Genomic DNA, 17,942 nt, shown 5'->3' on the forward strand with positions numbered 1-17,942 from the left:
TTGAGCTGTGAGGCGCCATATTGGCATTCAGTTCAAGCCTATATGTATATTTGTCGTTTCTGAGCACCAGCAACTTGAGAATCGCTCGAAAACCCGTTGTGGATTCGCGTCTCGCAACGCCGAAATATTTTTTTCCTAACATTCGCGTATATAACAGGTTCTGATGCTTTATTATTAGTGTAATGTAAGCATATACCACATCATTTGATGTTATGTAAATATAAGTTCACTTTTTCTTTCTTTTTTTTATGGGAGTGAGTTTGTTCGAGTGGTTTAATCTGCTGGACAGGTTGCGCTACTTGTATAGAGATATTTTGTTCTTTTTGCTTTTGAGTTTCGTAATTTACATGTTTTAAATTCTGCTACTGGGTAGGAACTGTGATAAGTAAGAAGGACTTTAGGGTTTTACTAAAATGTGGGAAAGATAAAATAGTGTTTATCTTATGTGGAGAACTATTGCAAATTTGTGTCGCACTGTTTGTAATGGAACTTTTATAAGCCTGTGCCGTTATTGATTGGACATAGTACTTTCCTTTTTGTCTTAAAACAAGTAGCATCGTATCTACTTGTTTCGCATCAAGTTCGCTTCCATACCGCACTGATTTTTGTTGTTCTGGCTTATCAGAACCTGATACATCATCACACATCTGACGCACAGTACTTTACGTCTCATCTCTGTCACAAACAAATATCAGTTCAAATAATCGGAAGGGCGACCACAGAATTGTTACTATTCTGTGCAACGCCGGAATTTCGACTTTCCCATATGCGAGATGGAGACAGCGATGATTCAGTACACTAGTACTCACAGTTGATAGATGATAATACGACCATCGTAGTGTACTGCCAAAATACCGGTGACACTGAAAGTGGCGTTTTGCAATTAGGCGCAGTTTTCTTTTGCTGGACACGCAGCATGTCTACAGTAAGTATGCACTTCTGTATCTTTGCGTCTTATATTACAATCACTTTTCAGTTTTTCCACCCATAACAAAACAAATTGCACTGTTGGAAACTTCTCCGGCATTCCTGTTGCATCTCTGGTCGAACGGCTCTAAAAATGTCAAGAATTCTTTTGCAGTGTTGTAATCAGTAAGTCTTTGAGAGACACCTCTCTCTGGAAGCAGTTCCACGACTTTGTCGTAGTGCCTTAATGCATACTGTAGCATTCTACACAAGCTGTCACACTTACTCAACGTTTCTTGCGTCAAACTTCTCTATATCGAATTCAGGTCACCAGGCTTTCTTCATGAAAGGGTCACAACTTTAGCAGCATACGTCTTGGAATAAATTACTCTCACTCCATTTATTAACTAATCGTCATCTAACATAATTTCAGGACTGCATTCAAAACATGTGTGGTGCATGCATAATGTTGAAAGGATTGCAGTGCCTTGCATACATTAGTGCTTTCGCCAAGACAGCAGTTGAGTCCCATAGTGCTCAGAGCCATTTGAACCATTTTTTTCGCCAAGACAAATGAAGTCTTATTAAAATGCTGGTGATTTATTCCTAACAATTTGAATAATGTTTCCTCGATATAGTTCTTAATAAATTCCCTATAGTTTTTTTTTTCTTCTCAGAAAAGTGATTTGTCACCAAAGCCATTTTTCGCAGTGCCGTAACTTGACAATCAAAGTCCACAGTACTAGACAGGTAACACATTTTACAATATCTGTCGGTCCATATATCCGCTGCACATGAACATGCATTCACGCCCATGTCCTGAATAATGCTGGACATCATACTCGCTCGTATTTCATCGGCACGTTTTCAGTGTTTCGTACTACTACTACTATCCTAAGATGAGGAAAAATGTTGGAAACATCTACATCTCCAATTTCTGAACCGACGTTTACAAACTCCTGATGTAAAACGCAAAGTCCTACACCTATTGTTAATGTATACGGACGAAAGTCTCTCGCACACATTTCTATGCACGTTTTTAATTATTGTAGATTTTACTGAAACTGCTAATGCTTCAGAAATTATACTTCATCGTAATTTGCAGACATGGGACTTCAGATGCGTGGTGGCGGATCTGTAAGGCAGGAGAACAGAGCGTTTGCCACAATACACCTAGCCAACACCCATGCCAGTCACTGATGAAAATCTCTCCCTAACTTTGTTACAACCACCGCCTTTCGCACTAAGGATATATCATTTCGATTCAGATTTCGCTTTCGCACTCTCCTCTGACGGACTTAACCTGCAATTTCTGTCAGTCTGAATACATGGGGCTAACGTGCAGAAAGTTTCGAATGTGATACACAACATATGAGAGCACTGTAAAGTAATAGCTCCCACTCAACATTTTCTAAACACTTAATGACACAGAATCACCAGACAACAATCATCGAAACTCATTTAAAAATTCTTAACTCCAGTAACAGCCTAGCCCATAAATTGACAATACAAAAAATTATCAATTCCGAAAATCATATTCCAAGGAAAGAAAATACTAAACAAATACACATCACTGTGCAATAAAACCCTTTTCGCGACAATAGAGAAAGTATATAAATAACCGTCCCCCACCCCCCAAAAAATTGCACACACACACACACAAGCTAAACATCTCAAACGCCAACAACACAATTCTCGTGCCTCACCCAATACAAAACGGAAACGAAACATATGAATACCACAGAGACACAATACATGAAATGGCGACAAAAACTCTGTGTTTGGCTGACAAATTATACAGAATGCGTGTGTAACGACAACAGCAAAAGAATAAGCATGTTAACAGGACACAAGCCAGGGAAAAAATCACCATGACTTAAAAAACCGTAAGTAACATGCTAAATAACTCGATGTGTAGCGAATCCCAGTCTGAAATGAACAATAAACAGAAAAATTAAAAAAGCAGCATTTAGTTGTTTGCAGATGACAAGTAGTAGAGTGTATGGTTCATTTACAGCTTCCAGCATATATATTTAATAGTCTCGTGTAAGACATCTAAACGAATGTATATAATATTCGCATAATTTCCAAATTTAGTACAAAACAATACTCTTTAAACACATCGTAAATGAACCACGTATAAAACATAAACTAAGTGATAGAGCCTTAACTTTATACTGTATGCAGACTATATGTAAAATATTTGACATTTAATAATTGCTCCTTTTGCAAAATTTGTAAATACTTTTGAGCCAAAATTTCTTACGACCTACACAATAGGTTAACATGCAACAATAATTTTTCAGAAAGAAAATAACAACTTTCACTAAAGATAGCACACAAAGTGCCAAAACAAGGCTGGGTAAACCAAAACTATGAAACGGTGTCTTCTATAAGGCAGAATTCGTCTCCAATTATTCTGTCTATCTGTAGGCTTAATAATATACCTACAAAATAAGAGGAGATTGTTAACACAGTTGATACAGATGTTGTCGTTGTTGTTGTAGTCTTCAGTCCTGAGACTGGTTTGATGCAGCTCTCCATGCTATTCTATCCTGTGCAAGCTTCTTCATCTCCCAGTACCTGCTGCAACCTACATCCTTCTGAATCTGCTTAGTGTATTCATCTCTTGGTCTCCCTCTACGATTTTTACCCTCCACGCTGCCCTCCAATACTAAATTGGTGATCCCTTGATGCCTCAGAACATGTCCTACCAACCGATCCCTTCTTCTGGTCAAGTTGTGCCACAAACTTCTCTTCTCCCCAATCCTGTTCAATACCTCCTCATTAGTTATGTGATCTACCCGTCTAATCTTCAGCATTCTTCTGTAGCACCACATTTCGAAAGCTTCTATTCTCTTCTTGTCCAAACTATTTATCGTCCATGTTTCACTTCCATACCTGGCTACACTCCATACAAATACTTTCAGAAATGACTTCCTGACACTTAAATCTATACTCGATGTTAACAAATTTCTCTTCTTCAGAAACGCTTTCCTTGCCATTGCCAATCTACATTTTATATCCTCTCTACTTCGATCATCATCAGTTATTTTGCTCCCCAAATAGCAAAACTCCTTTCCTACTTTAAGTGTCTCATTTCCTAATCTAATTTCCTCAGCATCACTCGACTTAATTCGACCACATTCCATTATCTTCGTTTTGCTTTTGTTGGTGTTCATCTTGTATCCTCCTTTCAAGACACTATCCATTCCGTTCAACTGCTCTTCCAAGTCCTTTGCTGTCTCTGACAGAATTACAATGTCAACGGCGAACCTCAGTTTTTATTTCTTCTCCATGGATTTTAATACCTACTCCGAATTTTTCTTTTGTTTCCTTCACTGCTTGCTCAATAGACAGATTGAATAACATCGGGGAGAGACTACAACCCTGTCTCACTCCCTTCCCAACCACTGCTTCCCTTTCATGTCCCTCGACTCTTATAACTGCCATCTGGTTTCTGCACAAATTCTAAATAGCCTTTCGCTCCCTGTATTTTACCCCTGCCACCTTCAAAATTTGAAAGAGAATATACCAGTCAACATTGTCAAAAGCTTTCTCTAAATCTACAAATGCTAAAAACGTAGGTTTGCCCTTCCTTAATCTAGCTTCTAAGATAAGTCGTAAGGTCAGTATTGCCTCACGTGTTCCAACATTTCTACGGAAACCAAACTGATCTTCCCCGAGGTCGGCTTCTACCAGTTTTTCGATTCGTCTGTAAAGAATTCGCGTTAGTATTTTGCAGCTGTGACTTATTAAACTGATAGTTCGGTAATTTTCACATCTGTCAACACCTGCTTTCTTTGGGATTGGAATTATTATATTCTTCTTGAAGTCTGGTGGTATTTCGCCTGTTTCATAAACCTTGCTCACCAAATGGTAGAGTTTTGTCAGGACTTGCTCTCCCAAGGCCGTCAGTAGTTCTAATGGAATGTTGTCTACTCCCGGGGCCTTGTTTCGACTCAGGTCTTTCAGTGCTCTGTCAAACTCTTCACGCAGTATCGTATCTCCCATTTCATCTTCATCTACATCCTCTTCCATTTCCATAATATTGTCCTCAATTACATTGCCCTTGTAATAAACCCTCTATATACTCCTTCCATCTTTCTCCTTTCCCTTCTTTGCTTAGAACTGGGTTTCCATCTGAGCTCTTGATATTCATACAAGTGGCTCTCTTTTCTCCAAAGGTCTCTTTAATTTTCCTGTTGGCAGTATCTATCTTACCCCTAGTGAGATAAGCCTCTACATCCTTACATTTGTCCTCTAGCCATCCCTGCTTCGCCATTTTGCACTTCCTGTCGATCTCATTTTTGAGACGTTTGTATTCCTTTTTGCCTGCTTCATTTACTGCATTTTTATATTTTCTCCTTTCATCAATTAAATTCAATATTTCTTCTGTCACCCAAGGATTTCTACTAGCCCTCGTCTTTTTACCTACTTGATCCTCTGCTGCCTTCACTACTTCATCCCTCAAAGCTACCCATTCTTCTTCTACTGTATTTCTTTCCCCCATTCCTGTCAATTGTTCCCTTATGCTCTCCCCGAAACTCTGACACAGATATTACACAGAATTTGTGCTTTGCATTCTTCGTATTACCTAGCGATATTTATAATATGTCCTTGAAGTGTGGTGCAAACTGGTAAGCATCCATTAGTTTCCGAAAGTGCTAGAAACTCTAGTTCTCTACCTAAGAATATACACTGAAAAGCTGCTGATGTGTAATAAGTCCTCTTCCCTCGAGTCGTTTTATTACTAATGTTGGATTAGTGGTGTGTGATTTTTCAGATACCTTTTATTTTGATTGTGGTCCTGGTATTCTTTCCCAATATCTGCTAGCTTTGATCATACGTATTTAGAATCGTAAAATATTTAGAAGTAACCATCCGAAGCAATCTAAAGTTGAATGATTCCATAAAACAAGTTCACTACTATCGTATACCCAGCATAGCGATCATGAGGGATTAGAGCATGTGCAAAGGCATGTAGACTATCATTTTCCCTCTGTCAGTTTGTCTGAATAGAATAGAAAAGAAAATAGATGAGTCTCCTCCCTGCGCTGCACATTGGCTTGTAGAGTATGTGATTGGATGTAGAAGAAGACAATGCTACAGGAGGGTTGCAACGTTAGAAAGCTGTAGCGAAATGCACTAAGAACGCTATCTGTAGTAAGCTATTGGAATGAGTAACACGCATAGAATATCTTAATGTAGAATGATTACATAATATAACTTGTACGAGAAGCAGATACCTTGCTGTGGTCCCTTGACAGAATCTTAAAGAAATACGATTCGTCATACACGGAATAAACGGTTTCCAAAACACCTTTTCGACCGATTATATCCTCCCAAACACATCTCGAAACACCCTAAGGATCCTATGTACAGTCCTTCATATACAGGGTGGTCCATTGATCGTGACCGGGCCAAATATCTCACGAAATAAGTGTCAAACGAAAAAACTATAAAGAACAAAACTTGTCTAGCTTGAAGGGGAAAACCAGATGGTGCTATGGTTGGCCCGCTAGATGGCGCTGCCATAGGTCAAACGGATGTCAACTGCGTTTTTTTTAATAGGAACCCCATTTTTATTACATATTCGTGTTATACGTAAAGAAATATGAATGTTTTAGTTGGACCACTTTTTTCGTTTTGTGATACATGGCGTTGTAATAGTCACAAACATATGGCTCACATGAAACTTCCTGGCAGATTAAAACTGTGTGCCGGACCGAGACTCGAACTCAGGAGCTTTGCCTTTCGCGGTCCATTTTAACACGGGTAGTGTATCACGAAGCAAATACCGTCCGCGCTGGCGGAATGTTACATGATACCACGTACTTATACGTTTGTTACTATTACAGCGCCATCTATCACAAAGCGGAAAAAAGTGGTCCAACTAAAACATTCACATTTCTTTACGTGCTACACGAATATGTAATAAAAAATGGGGGTTCCTATTTAAAAAAAACGCAGTTGATTACCGTTTGACCTATTGCAGCGCCATCTAGCGGGCCAACCACAGCGCCATCTGGTTTCCGCATTCAAGCTAGACGAGTTTCGTACTTTGTAGTTTTTTCGTTTGGTGCTTATTTCGTGAGATATTTGACCCGGTCACTATCAATGGTCCACCCTGTATGTAGATGATGAATGTGATAATCTCATTCTCCTGTGTAATATTGTCTAGCGATTCAAACCTTGATGTGTAGATTCCCCTTCTCGACCGATCTACTTCAACACATACTACATACGCTGTCTCAAACCTTTTGGGTCAAATTCAGGTGACAGTGGGTCCATAACCGATGATATTGAAATACGGAACCAATGGCCAGAAATGCATATTTATTGTGTTATGGACATAACACAGCGTACATCGTATAACAACAACGTAGCTCATATTAATTGTTCAAAGCTACGATCGCCTGTCACAATGCATGAATTGTAATGGCGCATGCAGTTCTGCTGCAGTCTCGCAAAGATCGCGATTGTCTGTTGTACACTGGAACAGGCAACGGGTGAAAAACAGCGTACACCCCTGACCACCAATCATACTGCATACAACTTGTTCATAGCACGTGTGTCATGTGACGACCGCATGCATCGCACCGGCGCATTAATCTGTGCCACACGCACTCCACTACCCCTTGGCGTCAGTTGTCCATGGTAAGGTGTGTTACTGTGTACAATGCATGGCCTGTAGTCAAAGATGGAACGTCAGGAGAGTTGGCAGACATCTATTTAATTTACAATGCGGCAGGATGTAGTACATTTAAAGCCGCTCGAGTGTACAGCGAATGCTTTTACAACAGGAATCATCCTAATTGGAGGCAGTTTATCTACATCTACATCTACATTTATACTCCGCAAGCCACCCAACGGTGTGTGCCGGAGGGCACCCTACGTGCCACTGTCATTACCTCCCTTTCATGTTCCAGTCGCGTATGGTTCGCGGGAAGAACGACTGTCTGAAAGCCTCCGTGCGCGCTCTAATCTCTCTAATTTTACATTCGTGATCTCCTCGGGAGGTATGCAGTAGGGGGAAGCAATATATTCGATACCTCATCCAGAAACGCACCCTCTCGAAACCTGGCGAGCAAGCTACACCGCGATGCAGAGCGCCTCTCTTGCAGAGTCTGCCACTTGAGTGTATTAAACATCTCCGTAACGCTATCACGGTTACCAAGTAACCCTGTGACGAAACGCGCCGCTCTTCTTTGGATCTTCTCTATCTCCTCCGTCAACCCGATCTGGTACGGATCCCACACTGATGAGCAATACTCAAGTATAGGTCGAACGAGTGTTTTGTAAGCCACCTCCTTTGTTGATGGACTACATTTTCTAAGCACTCTCCCAATGAATCTGAACCTGGTACCCGCCTTACCAACAATTAATTTTATATGATCATTCCACTTCAAATCGTTCCGCACGCATACTCCCAGATATTTTACAGAAGTAACTGCTACCAGTGTTTGTTCCGCTATCATATAATCATACAATAAAGGATCCTTCTTTCTGTGTATTTGCAATACATTACATTTGTCTATGTTAAGGGACAGTTGCCACTCCCTGCACCAAGTGCCTATCCGCTGCAGATCTTCCTGCATTTCGCTACAATTTTCTAATGCTGCAACTTCTCTGTATACTACAGCAGGTATCTCCGTGGATACCAACTTACGGGAGATAGTCATTCACCCTGTAGGGATCAGGTCATGGTTGTCGCCAAAGACATGTCCGAACATCAGACTTTGAGGAGATAGTGTTGGATCGTGTGGCCGACCGGCCAGCAATAAGCACCCGTCAACTTTCTCGTGAAACGCACAGGTCGTAGGATGCAGTGTGGAGAGTACTGGGGGAAGGGGTATTACACCTCTGTCAGAGAACATCGCAAGCACTGAGACTAACGAATTTTGAGCCCCGCGTTCAGTTCAGTCAGCGCAGTCCTGTAGTCCCAAACTTCATAAAGTTTGTATTGTTCAGGGATGGTGTTTCCAACAGCCGCAAAAGCCATGTGTTGATTGAGGACAGTCCCCACACCACCCACATCGGTGGCTACCAGTAACTATTCTCTGTCAACGTATGCGGATACAGTGTCCAAGATGACGTAATAGGACGTTGTTTGCTACCTCCCAATTGGACTGGTTCATGTTACTTGGTATTACTGCGAGATGTGGTGCCACAGTTGTCCATGAAAGGGCGTGGTTTCAACACGACAGTGGATCAGCTCACTTCGATGTTAATGTCTACGAGCGCCTGAACAACACTTACCCTAATCGTTTTATTGGAAGGGGAGGTCCTATCCCATGGCCAGCGCAATCGCCGAATCTCACACCTATAGCCTTTTTCCTCAGGGGTTACGTTAAGACACTGCTCTATCAACCCCCTCCCCCCCCTTCCCTAGAAACAGATGAAGTCCTGCACGCTAGAGTTCAAGGTGCCTTTCTCTTGGTACAATAGACACCAGGAATCTTTGAGAAAGTGTCGCAGAAATTCATGCGCCGTTGCCATGCGTGCATTGAGACTGACTGTCGTCACTTTGAGCAGTTACTATGAACTATGTTGTTGTTATGCGGTATAAGCTGTGTATGTCCATTACACAATAAATATGCATTTCCGACCGTTGGTTCCCTGTCTTAATATAATCAGCTGTGGACCTAGTATTAAAAAAAAAAAAATTAAAATGTGTGTGAAATCTTATGGGACTTAACTGCTAAGGTCAGCAGTCCCTAAGTTTACACACTACTTAACCTAAATTATCCTAAGGACATACACACACACACATCCATGCCCGAGGGAGGACTCGAACCTCCGCTGGGACCAGCCGCACAGTCCGTGACTGCAGCGCCTGAGACCGCTCGGCTAATCCCTAGTATCACCTGTTTTAGTTTGACCCAAAAGATCTGAGACACGCTGTATTGTATCAGCATGCGGTGGATTGGTCATTGTCATTATTCCATGGGTCTTAAGTAAAGAAAGCACCTTAAGCTACTGATATTCCCACAAATATTATTTTCTTAAGAAAAGGATGCAATGTATCGAACATACTTAGATAGGTACTTATTAAAAAAATTAATTCTACATTCCTGCATCAGGAATCTTATTTCAGATTCGGATATTTAGCTGCTCTGTGTTTCGTTTTCAATGACACTGTCGTAGATGGGACGTTAACCCACAAACCTGCTTACCTTTTTTACTCCTCCACAGCGCCAGTCGCCTTACAATAACTCTTCCCTCGCTCGAGTGTACTAAGTTTCGGCATCGCTTTAGTTTCTTATTAGTACAGGGTGGTTACATTTAAACTTTCGCTGCTTGAGAAGACCTTCGTGAAAAACGAGTGACCGCAGGACAATGAAATATTGTGGAAACATGCGGAAGAGAAATACTGAATAGACCATTGAAAAGGAACACAATTTATATGTGAGAGGGTAATAGTTGTTAATTGCGTTCCATGTGTACTTTCCGGGTTACATACTTTGCTCAGTTTGACGATCATCTGCAACCACAACAACCTGTAACCACACTAGGGATACCATTTCACAATTGTTCGCTGTACTTTTCGAACGGTGGACCATGGAACGTTCGGCTGAGGTGACGCAGTTCCTGCACTGCTTGAAGATCGGCCAGCATTCTCAGCCACGGCAACAGCAACTTCAACAATTTTTGGGGCAACTGCCCAAATAGTCAATTCAAACTTCCGAATCGTGTTCTTCAGTCCCTGTGCGGAAAGAGGACCTCTCCTTATTCCATCAAGGTGTCGATGCTCGCAAATAACAACAGCACTGTTAGTGTTGTATTGATAAAACAGCTTGATAAGTAAAGCCTTGCTCACCTTTTCCAGACCCATTTGACTGACTGCAACTAGACTTGACCTCTGTTTCTATGCTTCGATACAGTGTATCGATACGTGGAACTGTTTCAGTGTTTCGGAACGGCTGTGGTTCACTGTTTCGAAAAAGTGGTGTTTCATTCCGCCCATGTCTCGGATAACCAGATTCGATCTCGAGCCAGACACAGAAGCTGTGTCGTTGTTTCAAAATAAGGCTGTTTCAGTCCACCTGTGCTTGGAACGGACTAATTGTATCGAAACAGTGATGTTTCATTCCGCTCTGTGTCGGACGAGATTCGGACTCGGCACAGGTACTGAAACACAACATACCGCTTCGTGAAACACTTTCAAGAGTGTCGAAATCTTTTTGACAAGCAATAGCATGAAGCTTAGGATATCCGAAAATAAAGCTTCGTTTCTAACTGACTGTCCTGTTCCGAAATGGCGTAACATCTGCTTTGTAAACACTAACCAAACAATAAAACAACGCATACTATTCACATTCAAAATAATAAATATGTGAAAATCATTCAGTTAAATTACACTTTTTTTATAACATACGTTTCTCTGGTCATGTACAGTAATCATATTAAGAAACGCAAGTAAGACTACAACATTTTGAATAAAAAAAGGCGTAGAGTGACAGTTATTAGACATATACATAAATTTGATGTAGGTATAATTGGAAGCAATCTGTTTGGCATATCACTGATAGTGTAATGGTGAACGGGAAGGGCTGGAAAGCATGGTGAATTTTTAGTAACGGTTCGAAACACCTTGAAAGACAAAATTTTTTCCGTTATATTTTGTTATTTATTGGCATTATTTGTGAGCCTGTAGTCACTGTGCCTATTGTCCACAATGATTCACTTTGTGTGCATGGAGATTAGCAAGATGGGTATATTACCCATACTAACGGAATGTGGGAATCCCAGTAGCATATCCGTTGTTTCTGCAGTGTGCTCCCACCTCCAGTTCCGTTCGTGGTGGTTCTTCTGTCTTCAGCTATGGCTGTCCACAGACAATTGGAAAGTATGAAAGTCACACGACACGAAAGTAGCGCATTTGCTTCAGGAAATACGAAACTGCCAAGACGCCTAAGTTATAGTTTCATACTTTCTGCGATATGATTAGCGCTCTCGCACCTCATTTATGTTTATATGGCCATACTAATACAGTAGACATTAAAGATGATAAAATGTGTAGGTTTATTAGATTACAAAACACAAACTGTTTCACTGTTTCGAAACAGCGTATCGAAACATTACATTGTACTGTTTCATTTGTTTCGAAACAGCTACGTGTTTCAGTTTGCCCATCTCTTAACTGCAACTGTAATGCTATTGCTAACTGATGCCGCTGTACCGGTAACGGCGCCTAACGGCAAGTCATCACACTACCAACAACGCAAATCCTGCAGCGCATTGTCGTAAAAGTTGGGAACCCGTCCGGTAGATGGTTTTGTGTCTACATTGGCTAAAGTGGCGAAAGTTTATAATTAAATAACGTAATTAAATATAATAATGTAATTAAATAATAATTAACCACCCTGTGAATTAATGATCGTTCTGTTTAATCATAGTAAAGTCAGCTTCGTGCTGATATCTAAATCATGGCTTATTATATATGGTTCTGTATACAATTTATGACGCTAATAGTTTTCAGCTTATCCAATGGAAAGTTGAATCGCATATCCATCTAATGTACAGCTTCTTTTCTTCATGCGAAGAGTCTCTCTACGACCGAAACCGTAGAAAATAAAGAGTAATCGTATACAGCTAATGGCATATACACGGTTCTTCAAATTCCTGACAACTGTATAGGGTCACCTCATTAAACCGTCCTCATAAGTGCACCCCAGATATCACGAACCGCTGTTTTTTAACTCTCGGCGGAACAAATCATCTCTGCAATTCACTGATGAAACGTCACAATTTCATTGAGTTGTGTAAAATAAAAACCGCTTACTTAATAAATAATGAAATAATGATCGTCTTATGCACTGCAGCCGTACTATATTCACGAATGTCAACTTTAAAGATCAGAAATAGTGCTGATTAAGTGTAAGAGGAGCTGAGATAAGTTGCAATTTACGAGTTTTCTTTCAGGAGTATGTAACACAAGGTGCATGCTATGCTTCCACTTTTTAAAATAACATTTTTTCGGTGTCCTCCATATTATGGGAGTGAATTAAACATTTTTCTTTCTTTATTGCAGTCGGATGGCAATACTGCCTTCCTGAGGGCGGCTCGCGCCGGTAACCTCGAAAAAGTCCTCGAACATCTCAAAAACAACATCGACATCAATACCTCAAACTCGGTGAGTACTTCACATCTCAGTGTCTTTAATTTCTACAGCATAAATTCTCAATGGTTACAGCTTTCTGTTGCTTTTTTGGTATGCGCCCTGTGTCCGGACCCGATCACAAACTGCGAGTCTCCTCTTGATCACAGGCGAATATCAACATGAGCGTACCAAGCCAGATATTTTGAATGCCTGCACTTTTTCAGACTCGAATAAACTAGTTTTATTTCTTTACGGAGCTATTTTAAGGAAATGGTTTACTGAGGACATACCCATCGTCTTAATCAACCTAAACAGTGTGATTAACGAAGATATGTAAATATTTTAATATATTAGTCTAGAAGTAAAACTACAGAAAAAGTACATATAAACATAGACCCAAAAATGTTTCGTTACAGAGTTACGGCTAATAAAAGATTTTGCCTGAAATTTAGCAACTTTGCTAATATGAAGCCATCACAAAATTGTACGAGGTTAAAGTAAAGCACGATTTCCATTTATTTTGTTGTTATTTGTTTGGTGAATTTAATAAAACATGTCCCTGACGTTTTCCAGAACATCAAGAGAAGCAAAGAAGTAATTTCGTAAAAATTTAAATTTATTAACTACTTGGCCCAATTTGTTTTTTAAATTCCAGACAATTGCACGAAGTTTTCAACAGAAGTTGTGGAGAATTTAATTTTGGAAAAATGATGGAAATGAAGTTCACTGAAAATGTATGAATTTGCCACATAATCTGCTTTTAATAATACCATAGCACACGTGAATGCATGATAAACCGGAAAAAACAAAGCTCATTTTTAAGGAAGTTGTACAGTGTACATACACGTTGGTTAGGAAACGACTGAAACAACTCCCTAACGGTTGCCAACAATGACATATACTCAGTAAATGTCTGAAGATGGCCTTGTAAGCCTAAAACCGGTTTACAATAAAAGTAATACTGTAGAACAAAAGCAAACTGGTGCTTTTCATTTATTATTTTAATGACATAAAGGTTTCTACATTCTTAATGGAAAGTAAAAAAAATTACTTGTATAATAATCTTTGCTTCTCTGGATGGTCAGGAAAACCACTGCAGATACAGGTCTGGGACATGTTTTACTAGATTCACCAGACCAATAATAACAACATAAATGTAAATCTTGCCTTCCTTAATCTCATACAGTTTTGCGATGGCTACATATTAGCGAAGTTGCTAAATTTCGGGCAAAATCTTTTATTGACCGTAACTCCGTAACTACACATTTGCGGACCTATATTCATACGAACTCTTTTCTTTAGTTTTACTTGTAGACCAACATATTAAAATATTTGCATATCTTCGTGAATCACCCTGTATATAGTATAAAAGGAACAGCACGTAATAAATGTCAGAAACCGATAAATTGCCCTAAATTTCACTTCGTCAGTGTATGTTGTGAACATCAGTCCGAAGACTGGCTTGATGCAGCTCTTCACCCTACTCTATCCTGTGCAAGCTTCTTCATCTTGGAATAACTATTGTACTCTACATCTTTCTAAACCTGCTTACTGTTTTCAATTCTTGGTCTCCCTCTACAATTGTTACCCCCCCCCCCCCTCCCTCCCCACACAAACTTCCCTCAAATACACTGTATTCAATGTATACAACCCTGCTAATCCGCCTGATTACTGGTTGTTTTGAAAGACTACGGAATTCTACAAGATGGCTAGATGCGTTTTCACCATTACTCAAATAAAGACGTGTCTAGACACGTACTGGACGCTATGTATAATGTTACGCTAAGTTTCCGAGAGTATACTACGTTTTCTCAAAGGGCTCGAGACTGATCACATTATTACGGAACAATTGGTCACCGCGCAACTGTTTTCCGACCTTGAGCTGTGCCCTAAACTGCGACAAGATTCTTCAGCGATGACCAACACATTGTTAGCGGACGATCGGTGTATTACATAGGTGTTCCTGCGCTCCGCCGAAAAATGCCTCATACGAAATCTATCACGAAAGGAAAGAGACAGATGCTTCAGATGTGTGATGTGCGTACTCGCCAGATATATTCAGTTAGTGGTGGTCACCTGCAAAGCTAGACCCATTTGATTTCACCTAGGTCGGCATTCGTTCCATTCGCTGCTCGAATCCTTTATGATTGCGGATGGATTTAATGTTATTAATCTCTTTCTGCGTGTAATTGTCGTAGAGGCTGCGCAGGTACTGCGCAATTTTGTTTTCTGACTGAGATGGGTATAACGTCTTCTAACAACCCTACCACAACAAAGGTCAAAAATTAATTATGATTGTAGTGTTGCTCACGCTGCTAAATATAGCATTTTCGGGCAACAACAAAGTTATAATATGTGGCAGGTGTCATTAGAGCACAGTTAATAAAGTCATTTCTTGAAATAATGGATAAACTAGGCACTCAATTTTTTGTGTTTCCCACGCTGGTCTCGTTGTGAACTCATTGCTCAATCGTCGAAAATCTAGGTAGTGATGATTCCAAGCTCGGATGCAAAGAGGCCTAGGTGTTATTCTGCGATATTCAAAAGTTTTATAGATGTGTTTCATAAACCATTCTTGATGATTAAACTTTTGCAAGTTAGGACAATGGTGATGTAAAAAAGTAATCAGCACTCCGAATTTAAGTTACACTTCTTTTTTATTACTTTTGTTGCAACATCACTTCACAACATAAAACATACTTGAAAATATCTTCCTCACTGTTAAAGTTCACATTTCACAAACTGACTACAATTTGCCTCTTTTCAACATGACGACCAAGAGTTGACTCTCTAATAACCGCTTACGCGCCCAAAATTTCAGAGTTACAAGTACGTCAAAGATCATAGCGACAAAAGAAGGAATACACATAAGAATAATATCATTGCAATATAAACATATCGATGTATTGAAGTACCTCTACATTAATGAAATCAAATCTGAATGTTGTCATAGAAATATGTTAACTATTTTACAGAAACACAGTAGTATCGAGAGGTTGAGGTGAGGTGCCGTAATGGTTACGTAATTCAAGTACCATTACAGTCTCAAGTAACTTGATCCGTCGCTGCTTCTGCGTTGATTGATTTTGTGGTACTTGCCACAGTTTAAGGATGCAGTTCAAGATCGACAATCAGTCGCAAGCTACTGCTCAATGAGATTTATTTTCTTAGAAACAGGAGCAGTCTTTTCACTTCTGTAGTATTAGTGGGGGCATAATCGAAATACTTCAGGTACGTGCTTTATGGCACAGTGAATTAACAAAGTGAATGAAGTGAGATGGAATGGAGCGTGGTTGTAGGGGACGACAAATACAGGCACCTTGTCCGATACACTTTACACCAATCCCATGTGTCCAAGTCCACTGTTTGCAACGACTAAGAAATGGAAGCGTCAGAAAGCACTGAGCCACTTCTTTGTCCCGGTAGACCCATGAAGTTAACTGATAGGAACTGCCGATTCATCAAGCGTAAGGCACGGTCAGTTATAAACTGACCAGTCGATAGCCGATCGGATTCAAGTTTCCTATTCTGCCTACAAGAACGAACGCATGTCGTCGCTTAATTTGGAAGAAACTCTGTCAGTGGTCTGACAAGGGAACCTCCCCGTCGCACCCCCCCCTCAGATTTAGTTATACGTTGGCACAGTGGATAGGCCTTGAAAAACTGAACACAGATCAATCGAGAAAACAGGAAGAAGTTGTGTGGAACTACGAAAAAATAAGCAAAATATACAAACTGAGTAGTCCATGTGCAAGATAGGCAACATCAAGGCTGATCTTAGCTCATGAGCGCTGTGGTCCCGTGGTTAGCGTGAGCAGCTGCGGAGCGAGAGGTGCTTGGTTCAAGTCTTCCCTCCAGCGTAAAGTTTAATTTTTTTTTCAGTTTATGTGACAAACTCTTATGTTTTCATCACTTTTTTGGAGTGATTATCACATCCACAAGAAAACCGAAATCGGGTAAGGTAGTAGAATCTTTTTACCCATTCGCCAAGTGTACAAGTTAGGTGGGTCGACAACATATTCCTGTCATGTGACGCACATGCCGTCACCAGTGTCGTATAGAATATATCAGACGCGTTTCCCTGTCGAGGAATCGGTTGACCTATGACCTTGCGATCAAATGTTTTCGGTTCCCACTGGAGAGGCACGTCCTTTCGTCTACTAATCGCACGGTTTACCGGTGCGGTCGCAAAACACAGACACTAAACTTATTACAGTGAACAGAGACGTTAATGAACGAACGGACAGATCATAACTTTGCGAAAATAAAGAAATTAAAATTTTCAGCGGAGGTAAGAATTGAACCGAGGATCTATCGATCCGCAGCTGCTCACGCTAACCACGGGACCACGGCGCTCCTCATTATTTTAGACTTGATGTCGCCTATCTTGCGCATGGACTACTCAGTTTGTATATTTTGCTTATTTTTTCATAGTTCCACATAACTTGTTCCTGTTTTCTCGATTGATCTGTGTTCAGTTTTTCAAGGCCTATCCAGAGTGCCAACTTATATCTATATCTGAGGGGGGTGTAATGGGGAGGTTCCCTTGTGAGTAACGGTACGTCTGCTACTAGCGCTCAGATGACACTACGAGAACCTGGATGGGTTCATCTAAGCTTGTTGTGGCGACACTGCCATTCGTTTGAGGTGATATAATTGATTATGTGTGGATGTTTAGTATTTAGCGGCCTGCATTATTCAGTAAAGCTTATGGAATGACTTTGAGATGGACTAGAATGTCGGTTTATAACAGGGTAGATTCGCATAAAAACCTAGCTACAGTCTTCAGAATGAAAACCAGTGCCGCCCTCACTGTGTCGGAACTCAGTGGAAAGCGTTCCCAGAAGATTAATTGCTGTCAGACTATAAAATGATGTCGTACCCTATAGAATCTCTTAAATAAACTGTTATGAGTGTCGCCTGTCTTTTG

The 17,942-nt window shown here is 40.4% G+C and overlaps 1 protein-coding gene across 1 annotated transcript in view; it reads left to right on the top strand.

Moving 5' to 3' along the window:
* Positions 1-17,942, top strand: part of LOC126249149 (ankyrin-3-like) — a 602,141-nt gene that overhangs the window by 163,108 nt on the left and 421,091 nt on the right. The window contains exon 3 of the mRNA XM_049950803.1: positions 12,944-13,045. Coding sequence (XP_049806760.1) covers positions 12,944-13,045 — 102 coding nt within the window. The remainder of the gene's footprint in view (positions 1-12,943; positions 13,046-17,942) is intronic.

Source organism: Schistocerca nitens, chromosome 3 (assembly GCF_023898315.1).
Source record: "Schistocerca nitens isolate TAMUIC-IGC-003100 chromosome 3, iqSchNite1.1, whole genome shotgun sequence".
NCBI lineage: Eukaryota > Metazoa > Arthropoda > Insecta > Orthoptera > Acrididae > Schistocerca > Schistocerca nitens.